The 13,594-nt window shown below is 34.1% G+C and overlaps 2 protein-coding genes across 2 annotated transcripts in view; both read left to right on the forward strand.

Moving 5' to 3' along the window:
- The window catches only part of LOC140754485 (uncharacterized), a 226,960-nt gene that overhangs the window by 190,267 nt on the left and 23,099 nt on the right, over positions 1–13,594 (forward strand). The gene's annotated exons all lie outside the window — the stretch shown is intronic.
- zye (zona pellucida domain-containing protein zye) overlaps positions 1–13,594 on the forward strand; it is a 97,040-nt gene that overhangs the window by 73,305 nt on the left and 10,141 nt on the right. The window contains exons 2-7 of the mRNA XM_073089244.1: positions 6,593–6,644; positions 9,735–10,009; positions 10,454–10,613; positions 11,495–11,671; positions 12,220–12,398; positions 12,976–13,111. Coding sequence (XP_072945345.1) covers positions 6,612–6,644; positions 9,735–10,009; positions 10,454–10,613; positions 11,495–11,671; positions 12,220–12,398; positions 12,976–13,111 — 960 coding nt within the window. The 5' untranslated portion in view covers positions 6,593–6,611. The remainder of the gene's footprint in view (positions 1–6,592; positions 6,645–9,734; positions 10,010–10,453; positions 10,614–11,494; positions 11,672–12,219; positions 12,399–12,975; positions 13,112–13,594) is intronic.

The following is a 13,594-nucleotide window of genomic DNA, read 5'->3' on the forward strand; positions in this document are numbered from 1 at the left end:
GGTCAGCCACAGATGCGCCGCTACCCATGAGGACCAAGCTGGAACGCCTCGGAAAAGTATATCTTCCTTACCACACCCTTCAAAACGGAACACAGCAGCGCGTAACACAGCTGTTATTAGGCAGAAATAGGTGTGGCGGTGGTGCCGCAGAAGTCGAACCACAAAGGGTTCTACCACCTTCTAAATATAGGTAGGTATAGATTTAATGGATATCTTTTGAGTAGGAATTCGAGGTCTATTTAGTAACAATATTTGTACAACCGTATTACACGTATTTCTTACATTTTTATGAGGATGACAAACGCCTACTTCAATTGCTAAATAGGCAAATATTAGATACTTATAACCAATTTAATACGATTCTTATAGATTCTATGTTTATCTTTTATGTTTTTCTTGTCTTTGACAGACACAACAGTTATATTGACTAACATACTTTATTGAGAGTACATTCAAAATCAGAAATTATTTATCCTTTCTTGTTGTAATGGTAAAGCTATAGGACTGTGAATTTTTCATAATGTTCTGAAAGAGAGGCATTTTCAAAGAAGAAGGTTCAAACCCATCTGCAATTACTAGGTCGTAATATAATAAATCTTAAATTATACGAAATATATATTTTAATAAGTTGAAAATCGTATCAAACTTTGTGATGAGGTAAAAAAATCCTGGCAAAATTAACAACATCAATAACTCCGTCGGTCTGCCTACTTAATATAAAATTACTTCTCATTTTTTACACAGTCCATATTATAATTGACGCATATTCCGTTGCTTAAGTACCACTTATTTTTATACAGTTCAAAAATAAATAACCCATTAGGCAAAAATAATAAAAAAAACACTTCGAAGAATCGACGCATCCTCTTAACCTTGCAGTACGAACCTATAACTCAAAACATAAAAACAATCCGATGATGGACACTAGGAAGATGTTTTAACCATAGCGAAAGGTTTAAACCCTTGAACTTAACGCATACTAATTACAGCATAACTAATGTTTTGTTCATCTGACCTTTATTTTAATGTTAAGATAACAATCGGTATCATGAACATGGTGCCGAAAGGGTCATTCGTGTGGGAATTATAATTTATAGTCATGATAGGTGGTGTGGTAGATGGTAGAATTAGTATAGTTCGACCAGAGCCATACTTACCTTTAGCAAGATTTTTTTTATAATATAGCAGTAGCAGACGAGCATGCGGTCCACCTGATGGTAAGTGGCTACTGCCGCCCATGGACATCTGTAATCAACCCCAGATAGGATTAGATATGAGTTAGGCGCTGTTGTGTTCCGGTTTGAAGGGTGTGGAAGGGAGACAGACTTTTCTGAGGCGTTCTAGCTTAGTACTCAGGGGTGGCGGCGCATCTGTGGCCGACCTCAGGTAGGAATATCTAATCCTATCAGGGGTTGATTACAGATGTCCAGTCGTCACTTACCATCAAGTGGACTGCATGCTCATCTGCTACTCCTATATTATAAAAAAGACAGCCAAGCGCGCAGTTGAACACAGAAACAAATATAAAATATAATACCAATTCCACCACGAATATTTCTGACATTTTAAAATTAAAAACCAAACATTTGACGAAACAAAGTCTACATGCAATGCCAACATAAGAATAATTGCATACAACGAATCAATTCATTCGACTTACATGAATTTTATGTCCATAACGAAATGATCTTCAGGATTTTACAATATTATTGTTAGCTCTATTACTCGATTTGCAATACTTTTAAATGTACTTCCTAGAACTGTTAATGTATGAGAACTCCAACGTATCTCAAGTGTACAAGAACTTTTCTCAAGTTGCTGACAATGAGTGAGTTGCTTAACGCTTTGTAATCTTATGATAAGCGTAGGATGTTTAAAACATGACGTAATTATAAATTTAACATTATGTGATTAGGCTAAAGTAGTTTTAAATGCTAGAAATTTCACAATACTATAATATAAAAATATTTTAACCAAACAAAAGTAACGAAAAATTTGTATTTTATGTAGTGTTTTCTTATTCCATATTTCTAAAAGTAAATATGAGGGTGCGTAAAGTAAATTGTAAGTATATTAAATTGAAATGAAACATATTATATTCATCTTATATTTCTCAAATACTTACGTACTTATGAACTATTTTCCTGGAGATAGAGTTAGAGGCTAAAGTGCAGATTTGCAGACAAAACACACCCTTGAGAACTTTTTACAAAATTCTCAGGCATGAATTTAAGCTTCCTCGCGATGTTTTCCTTCACCTCTACATAATGTGATAATTAATTTTGCACGTCGAAAAATCGGAGGTGGATGCCTAAATTTGAGCCCCAGATAAAAGAGACTGAATTTTTAAATACTGAGCTGCCCGTTTTTAAACATTTAGTATTCGTAGATATTCGAAGTTCTTACAAACACCAATAAAATAAAGAAGGATTTTACGGTTAAAAATAATATCGTTAGTTCGTTATCTCCCAATCAATCTAAGAAGACATTTCTAAATACGTATAGACTTGCTAATTTGTATTGTTTTCGAGTCTCAGCAATATATCCGAACGGTGGATATTAGTAGAAAAACTTGGGAAGTAGAAATTATTGTTTCCGAGTAGGTGATCATTATAACAATGTGTCGTATGCCTCCAAAAAACTTTGATAAGGTAATTAGTCGAAGTTTTGCCATGGTGCCGTTTTAATTGGGTGGTATTGTAACGAAATAATAGAATGGATCAACCAATTAATCAAATAATGATTAAATCAATCAATCAATCAAATAATAATTAAGTCAATTAATCAATACAGTGGATAAATCAATTGATGATTTTTGTTTAAGTTTTTTTAATTTTTCCATATTGGACGTATTATACGTATATTAATAGGATATTTATATATAACTACGAGCTCACATGTTCATGTTTGCTTATTCAGTATTACATAAATATAAGTTTTCCTACTGGTAAATACATTATTCCCGGAGCATAATGACATAGGCTCTTCAAAAAGGTGAAACAAGAGCTCTTCATAAGGCCGGCTACTGAAACACTAGAGAAGTCGCAAATAAGACGAGGGATGCACTGGCGACTTCTCTGGTGTTGCAATGCATCGCTGGTCTCTGTAGGCGACATAAGGTAGCCCATGATATCTACACCGTATTACTATTATTTTAGATACACCGAGCGTGTGTGTGTGTGAGACTATAATTAATTGATTTGAAATGTCAAGTTTAGTCTACATTCGCAATTAATATTCAGCCAAATATACTATCTATCATATAAACAGCATAATTAATACAAAACATAAATCAATATCGACTATAATAAAACGCTAGCTGACTAATGAATCAATTAACTTAAACCAATTAGTGATTAACCGCTTTAATGAACCGCAGAAGTGCCAGTCGTGACGAAACGCACGACAACATGATGATATTTAGCCCGGAAGCTCATGTACATGTTTAAGCCTGTAATAATCAATCTATCCAATTTTTTGCCTATTGAAGATCACAATTTGTCATTTTTTGCCTACCTAAGATCGAAATTTGACAATTTCTGCCTATTAGAAATTGTCAAATCTCGATATTCTTGATCTTAGTTGGGACAAAAAATGAAATTCGAGATTTTCCTCGATTTTCATAACTTCTAGGAGGCAAAAAATTGTCAAATTTTGATCTACGGTAGACTAAATGTCAAACGGTTACGGGTAAATTGTCAAATTTGATCACTTCATTATGAAGAGGAATAGATAATTTACAGGGTATTGTAAAGTAATCCTCCGGGGAGGTAAAATCTGTGACCAATATCAAATAGAACTGCAATTATGAGTTTCTGCTGCTACTTATCATCAATTAGAGATTGCAGAGTCTAACTTTAGTCGGCGTAAACTTACCAGACCCGTTATAAAAATTAATACAATTAGCAGTCACGTGGGATAATAATGAGTTAATAATGATCGTAGTCTAACTGCATCTGCGTCTTCAGGCCTGTTCGACCCGGAACCTTACCGGGTTCGCTCGACCCGACCTCACGAATCACGATGCAGTCACAATTAAACTTCCTCGTGACCGCCATTCCTAACAACTCGTTTGTTATTTAATCATGTTTTAAACTTTAAATTAGCGGTTGTTTTAAAGGTCTCTTTGAGATTTGACGAAGACCGACATAGTTTAGCACCCTATTATCCCTATAAGTTATAAATTAAATTTAAAAAATATCTACTTCTGTGTTATTAGGATGTTGAAATGTCACATTTGGGTTGCAACAGTCAGAGGACGCAATTTATTGTTTAGATGACTATAAACTTGGATTTAGTTTCACATTGAAGCCCGCTTGACATCCAATATCTAATATGGCATCAACTGATCTTTGTATGCTTAGGATCAAAAATTGTAACTTTTTAAGTAAATAACGGTAGTGTTTCGGTTTCGAAGCCGTTTCGGAGGAGTACGGTAACTAACATTTTGACACGAGAATTTTATATACAAAATTATTATTTTTATGATATTATATCAAGAACAATGTGCATCGATTAAAGAATAGTAGAAAAGTGCAAATTTTTCATAATATTCGTAAAGTTGTGTATTTTTAATTCTAAATTCAATTTGTTACAAAATTCGACATTCATAAGATCGATGACCTATAAAAAAACGTTAGAATATTTCGTAACAACACTTTTCCTTGTAACAACAATTGACACTGGCATGTCAAATATAACAATTTACATAAAAAGATTTTATCACCATTCAATTTTTAGACGCGACCTATGACGCAAGTGTGCGCGGAAAGTTGCACATTTTCATGAATGGGACATCACGTTTTTCGATTTGCTTTAGATCCAACTTTGACACGACATTTCCTAAGTAAATAATACTAAGATACTAATACTAAGATAAGATTTGCATTGATTTCGTTGACGTTGAAGTTTGTGGTTATCACACTGCTTTTTGTAACAACTTGTCATTATACTACTGACTTTTTTTCGTTTCTACCTAGCCTATTTTCTATCTAAAGACAGTAATGTTGAGCGCTGCTGTGTTCTGGTCTAAATGGTGTGGTAACATAGATTCAAAGCATTCTAACTTACTCCTTAGAAGTGGCATCACATTGCCTAAGCCTGACCTCAGATAGGGCTGTATATAATAAAAATATTAAGTAAGTTCGCCTGCTAATAAGTTATAGGATGAACGTCTAACTGAGGACGACTACAGATGCATTGCTACCCCTGAGAACTAAGATGGAATGCCCCGTATAAGCGTATCTCCCTACTACCTTAGTCCTTTTAACCCAGAGCACAGCAGCACTTCACACTGTTATTATAAGACAGCAATAGTTCAGTTACCCTCCGGAGTCAAATCACCAAAGGTTGTACCACCAAAATAATATTCATGTATAATAGTATAATGTATAATGTTATAATAGTAATCACACTCCATTTTTTAACAATAAAAATTTAAACGATATAATAAATTACAAAATTGTGCATCGTAAAACTTAATTTACTTACGATAAGAATTTATTTTGGAAATGTTACTCGTATATAAGTATAAGTTTTTTTACCCAGTTTAAGTAAAATAAGTTATTTTACCCCGCAGATGAAGTAACAAATTAGACTTCATAAAATTTATGATAATAATAATTTAAGTAATTCATATTAGCCAGAAAACATTTTATATTGTGATATATATAAAGGTAGAGTTTTGTACGCAGAATGGCACAATCTGTTATGAATGAATGAATGTGTACCTCAGACTGACATTAAACCAATGTTACGTGCATGCTTTCTAGAATTTGTTTGATTTGTGACATAATGCCAGGAACTATATATCGTTGGGACTCTATTTGGTTTGTTTGTCTATGATTCACGCCTAAGCAGGTTAATACGAAATGCATATAATATAATTATGGAAATGAGTACAAGTGTCTGTTGTATAAATATAGGCTTATTTTGAAAATTATAAAAACCGTTTTGGTGGCTTACCTAGGAAATTACTAAATCGATTTGGATGGAACTTTCACGCTTAAGACAGAAGATTTGTAGGGACAAATTTAGTTTACTGTGATCTAAAACGTTTAGAAATCGTCGAAAAAAAATACATGGGAAATATTAAGCAATACTATACAGACCATATATAATACGTTGTTTATATATTTTAAGTGCTTTTGGCAATAAAACTAATTGATTACACGATATAATAACATTGTTCACATTTTAATGAAAATTTAATCGAGTTAATATAATGATGTACCTACTGAAATTTAAAGTAATTCAAATGTATTATACACAGTAATACGATGTGATAAGGGACTTTTCTGAGGCTTTCCAATTTAGTCCTCAGAAAGGATTTGTGACAGACCTCAGGTAGGACTCTTAATCTTATCTGGGGTTGATTACAGATGTCACCACTGCCACTTACCGTCAGGGGATTGTATACTTGTTTGAGACTTCAAGACTAAAGAAAAAAATATGAATTTTGCAATTGTTTGAATTATATTTTTAATAAATTGTTTTTTATATCTTTTCAGAGCTGTGACTTTCATATTAAAAAAGTGAAATTTGCAATTGTTTGAATTATATTTTTAATAAAATGTTTTTTTTTTCTTTTCAGAGCCCATGAAGCGGCTGTCATGCGCACAGCGGCACTGATTGCACTCGTGCAGGTGAGTTCACCGTCATAATAAGATAAGCACTAAACACTCGCACTAAGCACATGCACTAGCAGATACGATACAAATATACGATGACATTGTGTCGTTAAACGCCGTCTGTACCCTTACCATGAGTTTTCAAAACATCCTACAATTTTACTCAATCCATTATTCTGTTCCGTTTGCTTCAGTAGACTGAGTAAACGTAACAATAAGTAAGTGCTCAAGTCTTTCTGTCGGCCTCACATGTTCCCAAAAAAGAGAGACAAAACATAAAGCGCCATTTTGTCAATTTAGACATTTAATGTTACGTTACTGACACTAAAGTTCTGATACAATCCGCTAGGGGCGCTGATTGGAAATTGTATGGGCAAATACGTAAACAAAACCAAAACAGACATATTTGTCAAAACGTAAAAACTCATGGTAAGGGTACTGTCGTCGACTGATGCCGGGTGTCGAAAGCTAATGTTGTCGGTTGTCAGTTCTACTGCGGCACCACCACCACACCTATTTCTGCCCATTTTTTTTGTTTCTGTAGATAAATAAGTGTGTTATGATTCCTTGAGCTACAAAAAATTCTACCGTAACATACCTTTGAGATTTATAGGCATACTCTTGATGCAACGGCACACCTCGTGAGATCACACCATGACATATTATTTGAAATGTTGTAATACAAATTTATTACCAAACAAATATTCTTAAGTATGGAATTGGTCAATAAAAATTAATGGTAAACCATTCAAGATTTATTATTAGACACTTAGAAGAAATAGTGACAATATTAATTGTTATTTTATGGATGTGAAAAATTATAATCGTTTAGTTGAATGGTGGCAATTTCTGTAGGAGGTATGGTATGGAGATATGGTAGGTACATTGCTACCTACTGCTAATGTATTAAGACTTGTATAACTGCAATAAAATAAATTATAGTTTTAAAACCAAAAATCACGATAAAATTGCACACGAAATTCGTGTACCTACCTATAGTCATCGGTTCTTGATAAGTATTCAAAATTTTAAATTAATCGGACCGTTCAAAATAGTCCATGGGTGGTTCAAGTGCATTGTGCGTTGTGAAATTACCATCTTTTATAGGTATTGGATAGATTGCGTATTAATACTAATCGACAGATAGGAATTCGGTTCAAAAACTCACGATCCTAGCAGAGAACACATGCCATTCGCTTATTAAAACTTAAGACAATAAAGAAATAGACGTTTTCACAACATCGAAAGACTGTAATAACAAGTGTTCCGTGGGTAAGGAAAAATATGCATTGTGTGCGCCTAACAATAATATTACAGATAACTTGATACCGTTCTGAGACGCGACAGGGCCGGATTTGGGGGTGATAGGACCCCAGGGCCTCCACGAGAGAGGAGCCCCATAATATAGGTAAAAAAATATCCAAATCAGCGAATTTTAATTGATTTTGTTCAAGCAGTATTTTTCTCATTTTTATCTGCAATACTTGCAATTAACTAATTACAATATTCTTTGCCAAACAATATTGATTTATTAATTTAACAAGTTTTTGATATACAGAAATCGGAAGGCAACAAACATTATAAAATTAAAGTACAAAAAAATATTTGTTTGCATTTTTTTTTTTGAGAAACTTGACGGAAAAAAATGTCCCTGTAATTCGGAAAATAATTTGGGGCCTCCGCTCCTTCGTCGCCCCATGGCCTCCAGAGCTCCAAATCCGGCCCTGCACAGCAATAAATAACATGAAGCAGTTAAGATACAAACGTATCTTAATTTTACTTGTTATTTAATTATACCAAATTAACTAGTTACCTAGTTATGGCATGTGAACAAAATCTTATGAAATCTTAGTGCACAGAATCGCGTTATGCCAATATGCCATTTTGGGATGCTGTTTTAGTATCATTTTCCGTTGAGTCGAATGATGATCGAAACCTAAATAAAAACATTTTGAAATAGGAGTAGCCACAAGTAGGAGTTTTGGACGCATCTTCATTTTATAAGTTTAATTTATTATTATTTATAAAATAAAAAATTTAGTTAAAAAAATTAAAATTTAGTTAAATTTAGTTTACCTTAATTTAAAGTCATTCTTGAAACAAAGTTAAGGATTAAGTATTTACAAAGAAGAATTTTAAGATATTTCGTTACTCTATGAAGTGTGATGTAAAAATTATTCCATTTCAAATTGAAGTTTGACCACATGAATAATAAAAATTCCTCATATTATATATATGTCTCTACAAAACACTATGCTTTTCAACTTTAATTGAGTTCAAAAAAGTTACGAGCAAATTTTCTACCCTTACGTTGTTAATACCTGGTTTAGCAAACGCCGTAAGTACATAATGAAAACTCAATAAATTTTACATTACAATTACGGTGACAAGTCTAGACATTTCATTTATTATTTCGGTACTACACAGATATAAAAAAATATTTGTAAGCTCCTTCTAAAATTTTTTTATATTCTTAGGTAAATCGTTGAAATGTTTTAAATACGTGCTCTTTTCGCGACCTTCTGAAGTATGTCGATGATCTTATAGTTTAGAAGGGATTATGTGTTACTAAATATTTGTTTTGATTAAACAAATGTTTATGTAAGTCTCGTTACAACATATTAGTAGTATTTCTTGAGACCACAGTCTAATGTATATTGCTACCGTTACACTCAATCGATAAGCAATCCTGCTTTGAAATTTAAAACGCAGTAACATTTGTTCTAAATACATTCCTATAAAGATCATTTTACCCGACTTCAAAAACTTGGAGTTTTCTCAATTCGACCGTATATTTTTTTTTTATATCGAATAGCTAGCGATTGAAAGTCGACCTATCGATCGAGGTGTCCAAATTTCGAATCACATCTGATTTTCCAATTAAGTGTGTATTATAAATTAATTATCACTTGCTTTAACGGTGAAGGAAAACATTGTGAGGAAACCTACATATCTAAGAAATCTAAAAAAAGGATCTCATTGGTACGTGAAGTCTATCAATTCGCACTTAAACCTATGCCTATTCCTTCTCAATCTGAGACCCGAGACCAGCAGTAAAACAGTAAATAATGAGTTGATAACCTAAAACATCTTAATTCGCTGTAGCTGTCGCTCGCTACAGCTGTTTCAGATGAAAACACTCTCACCGCTGCGGAGTTGAACCTTCAACTCTCCGGCAACAATGCTCTATCACCGTTCTTCGATAACAGCGAAGAGGAAGGGGTCAACTTCGTGAGAGGCTACCGAGCCGCTGACTTTCCGAACGCTCCGGATATTAACGTACAATGTACCGACGACTATATCGACGTGACCGTGGAGTTTTCTGATGTGTACGATGGCATTATTTACAGCAAAGGGTACCTGAGTGACTCTAGATGCAAGTGAGTAGTCTTTATGCGTTATTAAATAGTTCTTCATCCATTCTTCTTTGATGAATTAGCGATGAAGGAAGGTATTTCATGAGAAGTTTCATTAGTTTCAGCTTGTGTACGATAGGATGTTTATAGCAAAAGCATAGTCTTAGATTTTTTTCGCTACGATAGGATGAGCAAAAGATACTTGATTAAATTGCAACGTTTAAATAGAACATTATTCGTTCTTTTATAATAGTAGAAATAAAGACAGAGTCAACTTATATGGCGGAGAGTCAAACCCTCTGAACTTTCCCGAAATAAGGGTGTAATTTCATTTTTAATTCCGATGGGATCAAATTTTTCTATTTAAATACAAATTTCTAAGATTTTCGAATGGCAACCATAACCGTGATCATAATTTTTAAAGTAAGCTTCGTTATTTCTTTAAATGCCATTTAATTTGAATTCCAGATATGTGTCACTTGGAGGCAGTCAGTCGAGGTACTCTTTCCGGGTACCCCTCAACGGCTGCGGAAGCCGTCCTCTCTGCAATGCCTGTGGCACCATCGACAACGTCCTCGTCTTCCAGGCTGATGACTTCGTACAAGGCTCTACTGACTTCGCCAGAAAGGTAACTTGGAACTTGATAGTCATTAATTTTGGTACAAAGCAAGAACGCTAATTTTGGAGGAGTCGGTATCATGTGAATATTGAAAATAAATAAGAAATAACTAAAACAGACCTAAAGAAGAAACAGTGATTTTAAATGAAAAAGTAACTTAAAAAAGTCATCGATTAATGTTTCCAAATATATTTTATACTTTTAATTTGCTTCTGTAACCTAATTACCATTCACGATAAAAATACACAATATATTATTGAGTTTTAACTAAAATCTAATTTATGAACAATAGATTAGCAATTCATAATCCACACCCATTGAATAATAAGTCACATCGTGTGCCTATTACTAATTAATGTGAGAAAATAACTCGATACACATCAAAGTTGCTGATTTATGGCTAACATTTCGCTGCACTATGCAACATGCAAGAAATACGTATTGAATTAATGTTGCACATATTGCACTAATACAAATTTATGGTCTCCCTGGAATGTAGGTAAAGATAATCCTTTCCACTTTCGAATGAAATAGGCAATGAGTGATATATTAAAATTAACGTGATAGTAGCTAACCTAAATTGTATATGCTCAGTATCTAAAAAATATATTGGTGTGTGGTATGTTAGAACATAGTCCTCAGGGGTAGCAACGGTACCTCAGGTAGAACTCTAATCTTATCTGGCGTTGATCACAGGGCAATGAGCCACTTACCATCACGTGGACTGCATGTTTACAACCTCTATATTCAACAAATGTGACGATACTATGACCATGAAATCGTACACGATTGTATTAAAGAATCTATTCCATCTACATCAGATGTAAAACATTGAAATGGTGTTAGTTCATCATATTGCATTATGACCACCATAATGTGATATGTTTCAGGTATCATGCGCAAAGACATCCTTGGAAGTGTCCGCAACCGGCGTCATCAAGAAGGAAGAATCACACACTCTGAAGCTCAAGCCCTTCATGGTAGATATGTTAGACGTCGTCGCCGTTCAGGGCCCTGCCGGCGGCATCGAGTGCTGGATGGATATCCAAAAGGGAGTTTTCCCCAACGTAAGTGGAATTCAGGAATCTTTGACACATTATTGCTGACCCTTCCTAACTAAAAGCAGTGAAAAACAATAACAAGTATAACTCAGGAATCTCTTATACGTTGTTGTTGACCCTTCCAAACTAAAAGTAGAGGAAAACAATAAACTTCATAAAATATTATTTAATGTTTATATAGATGAAGAAAATAGTCACTGAAAAACAGGTCCTCAGGACCAAAAAATCTACGTAGGCTTTACAAAATCTATTTAAAATTTTGTGTCACCCGGAGCCGTAAAAACCAAAAAAGTAGAGTTGGAAACCATTGCTCTGACAAATTATAAAACGTTTAAGTAATTGAATTATTAAATTTAGATATCTGTAAGTACTGTATCTGGATATTGTCCACTCGTCCTTGTGTACCTTATATCACTTTAAACATAAGGAATTATTGTAAAGAAGATTATGTCGCTAATCATACAAAATTCTAAAATAAGTACGTCTAACTATATATCTAACGATAACTATGATCTAAAGTCGTTTCTAACCGAAATTATTTTTTTCTTCATCAGACAACTCCATTAGAATACTCGATCAAGATCGGAGAGTACTTGACAATCTTGGTATACCTCAAGGATGTGAGGAAACAATTCGACTTAAAGATCCACGACTGTTGGGCGTATGATAATGAAGATTACGACAGTCCAAAGACCAACAAAATACAACTGACTGATAAAGGAGGATGTCCTAAGTAAGTTTTGTATGATGTTCATATTTTTGCTAAAGGAAGACCTTCCTCCAGGCTAGGTGATCATGCCCGGGGAGCGGCCTCGCTCCTCGCTATATACAAGATATTGAGAAAACTTCGAAAGCGTGATTCAGAAAGAGCCATCTCTCATTAAGTTGCGGAAACTTGCTTCAACATGATCCAGAAAGGCCATCTCTTGATGAGTAACGTGAAATAGCCACAATATGGTATTGTAGATCGCTAGATTATTTCCCTTGACACAACTTGAATATCATAGACAAATTTTATTTGAAAAAAAAAACAAATAAAATACCAGGAACTCTCAGTAGTCTATCGCTCGTTAATAGTAATTAATGCAATATTCTACAAAAATCGATTTGACAATGTCTGCCTACTACTGATTTCTATAGTTGGTAAACAAAAATGGATAAATTGATTATTAAAAACGAACGTATGAGAATTTGTTGTCAACTTTAAACTAATTTTGGCAACAACAACAACAACTTTAACTGAATACATATCCTAAACCAGTAATCGCAAATGATATATCCTAGATGTAATATAAATGTATCATTCACAGAAAGAAGAAGCTGATTGATGTGTGGCAGAAATCAACGAATACTGGCAAGAGTGGAGCGACACTGATCGCCTACAGCAAAGTCTCTGCTTTCCGCTTCCCAGACACCGACCAAGTGTATCTTACGTGTAATGTCGAGGTAAAAAAAATATAAATTATTGTATTCAAGTAACACTGACCGTAGTATTTTTAAAAGGGCGTGACGTCAGCACCGCTGACGTCACAATCATTGTTATGTTGCTGATGACTCATGTTCAAACCCTCGAAAGAAAACCACATGAGAATTGTTGAGCTTCGTAAATTCTTCGGGCAGCGTAACGACGTCCTAAGGAGATCCGCACTGTTCCAAGGCTCGAGCAGTAATGCCCCGATGTCGCCGGTGCGGCCTTTTTTAAAGAGACCGGCGCACGTGCACTTGTTTTCGTATTTTAAGATGCAGGTGTTTTACCTCAGGTGTTATCATTTCATTTTATAATAGGAGAACTGCCGTATTTGTTCCGACATATTTATTATTACTTAAATAATGAATATATTATTATGAGTGCTGCTCACATTTACAGCACATTCAACCTTAAATAGGATTCGAATCAAAATTGTAGTCAACTACATATGGGTTGGTAAA

Source organism: Epargyreus clarus, unplaced genomic scaffold (assembly GCF_041222505.1).
Source record: "Epargyreus clarus isolate Ecla_fem2 unplaced genomic scaffold, WU_Ecla_fem_2.2 ptg000029l, whole genome shotgun sequence".
In the NCBI taxonomy this organism is placed as follows: domain Eukaryota; kingdom Metazoa; phylum Arthropoda; class Insecta; order Lepidoptera; family Hesperiidae; genus Epargyreus; species Epargyreus clarus.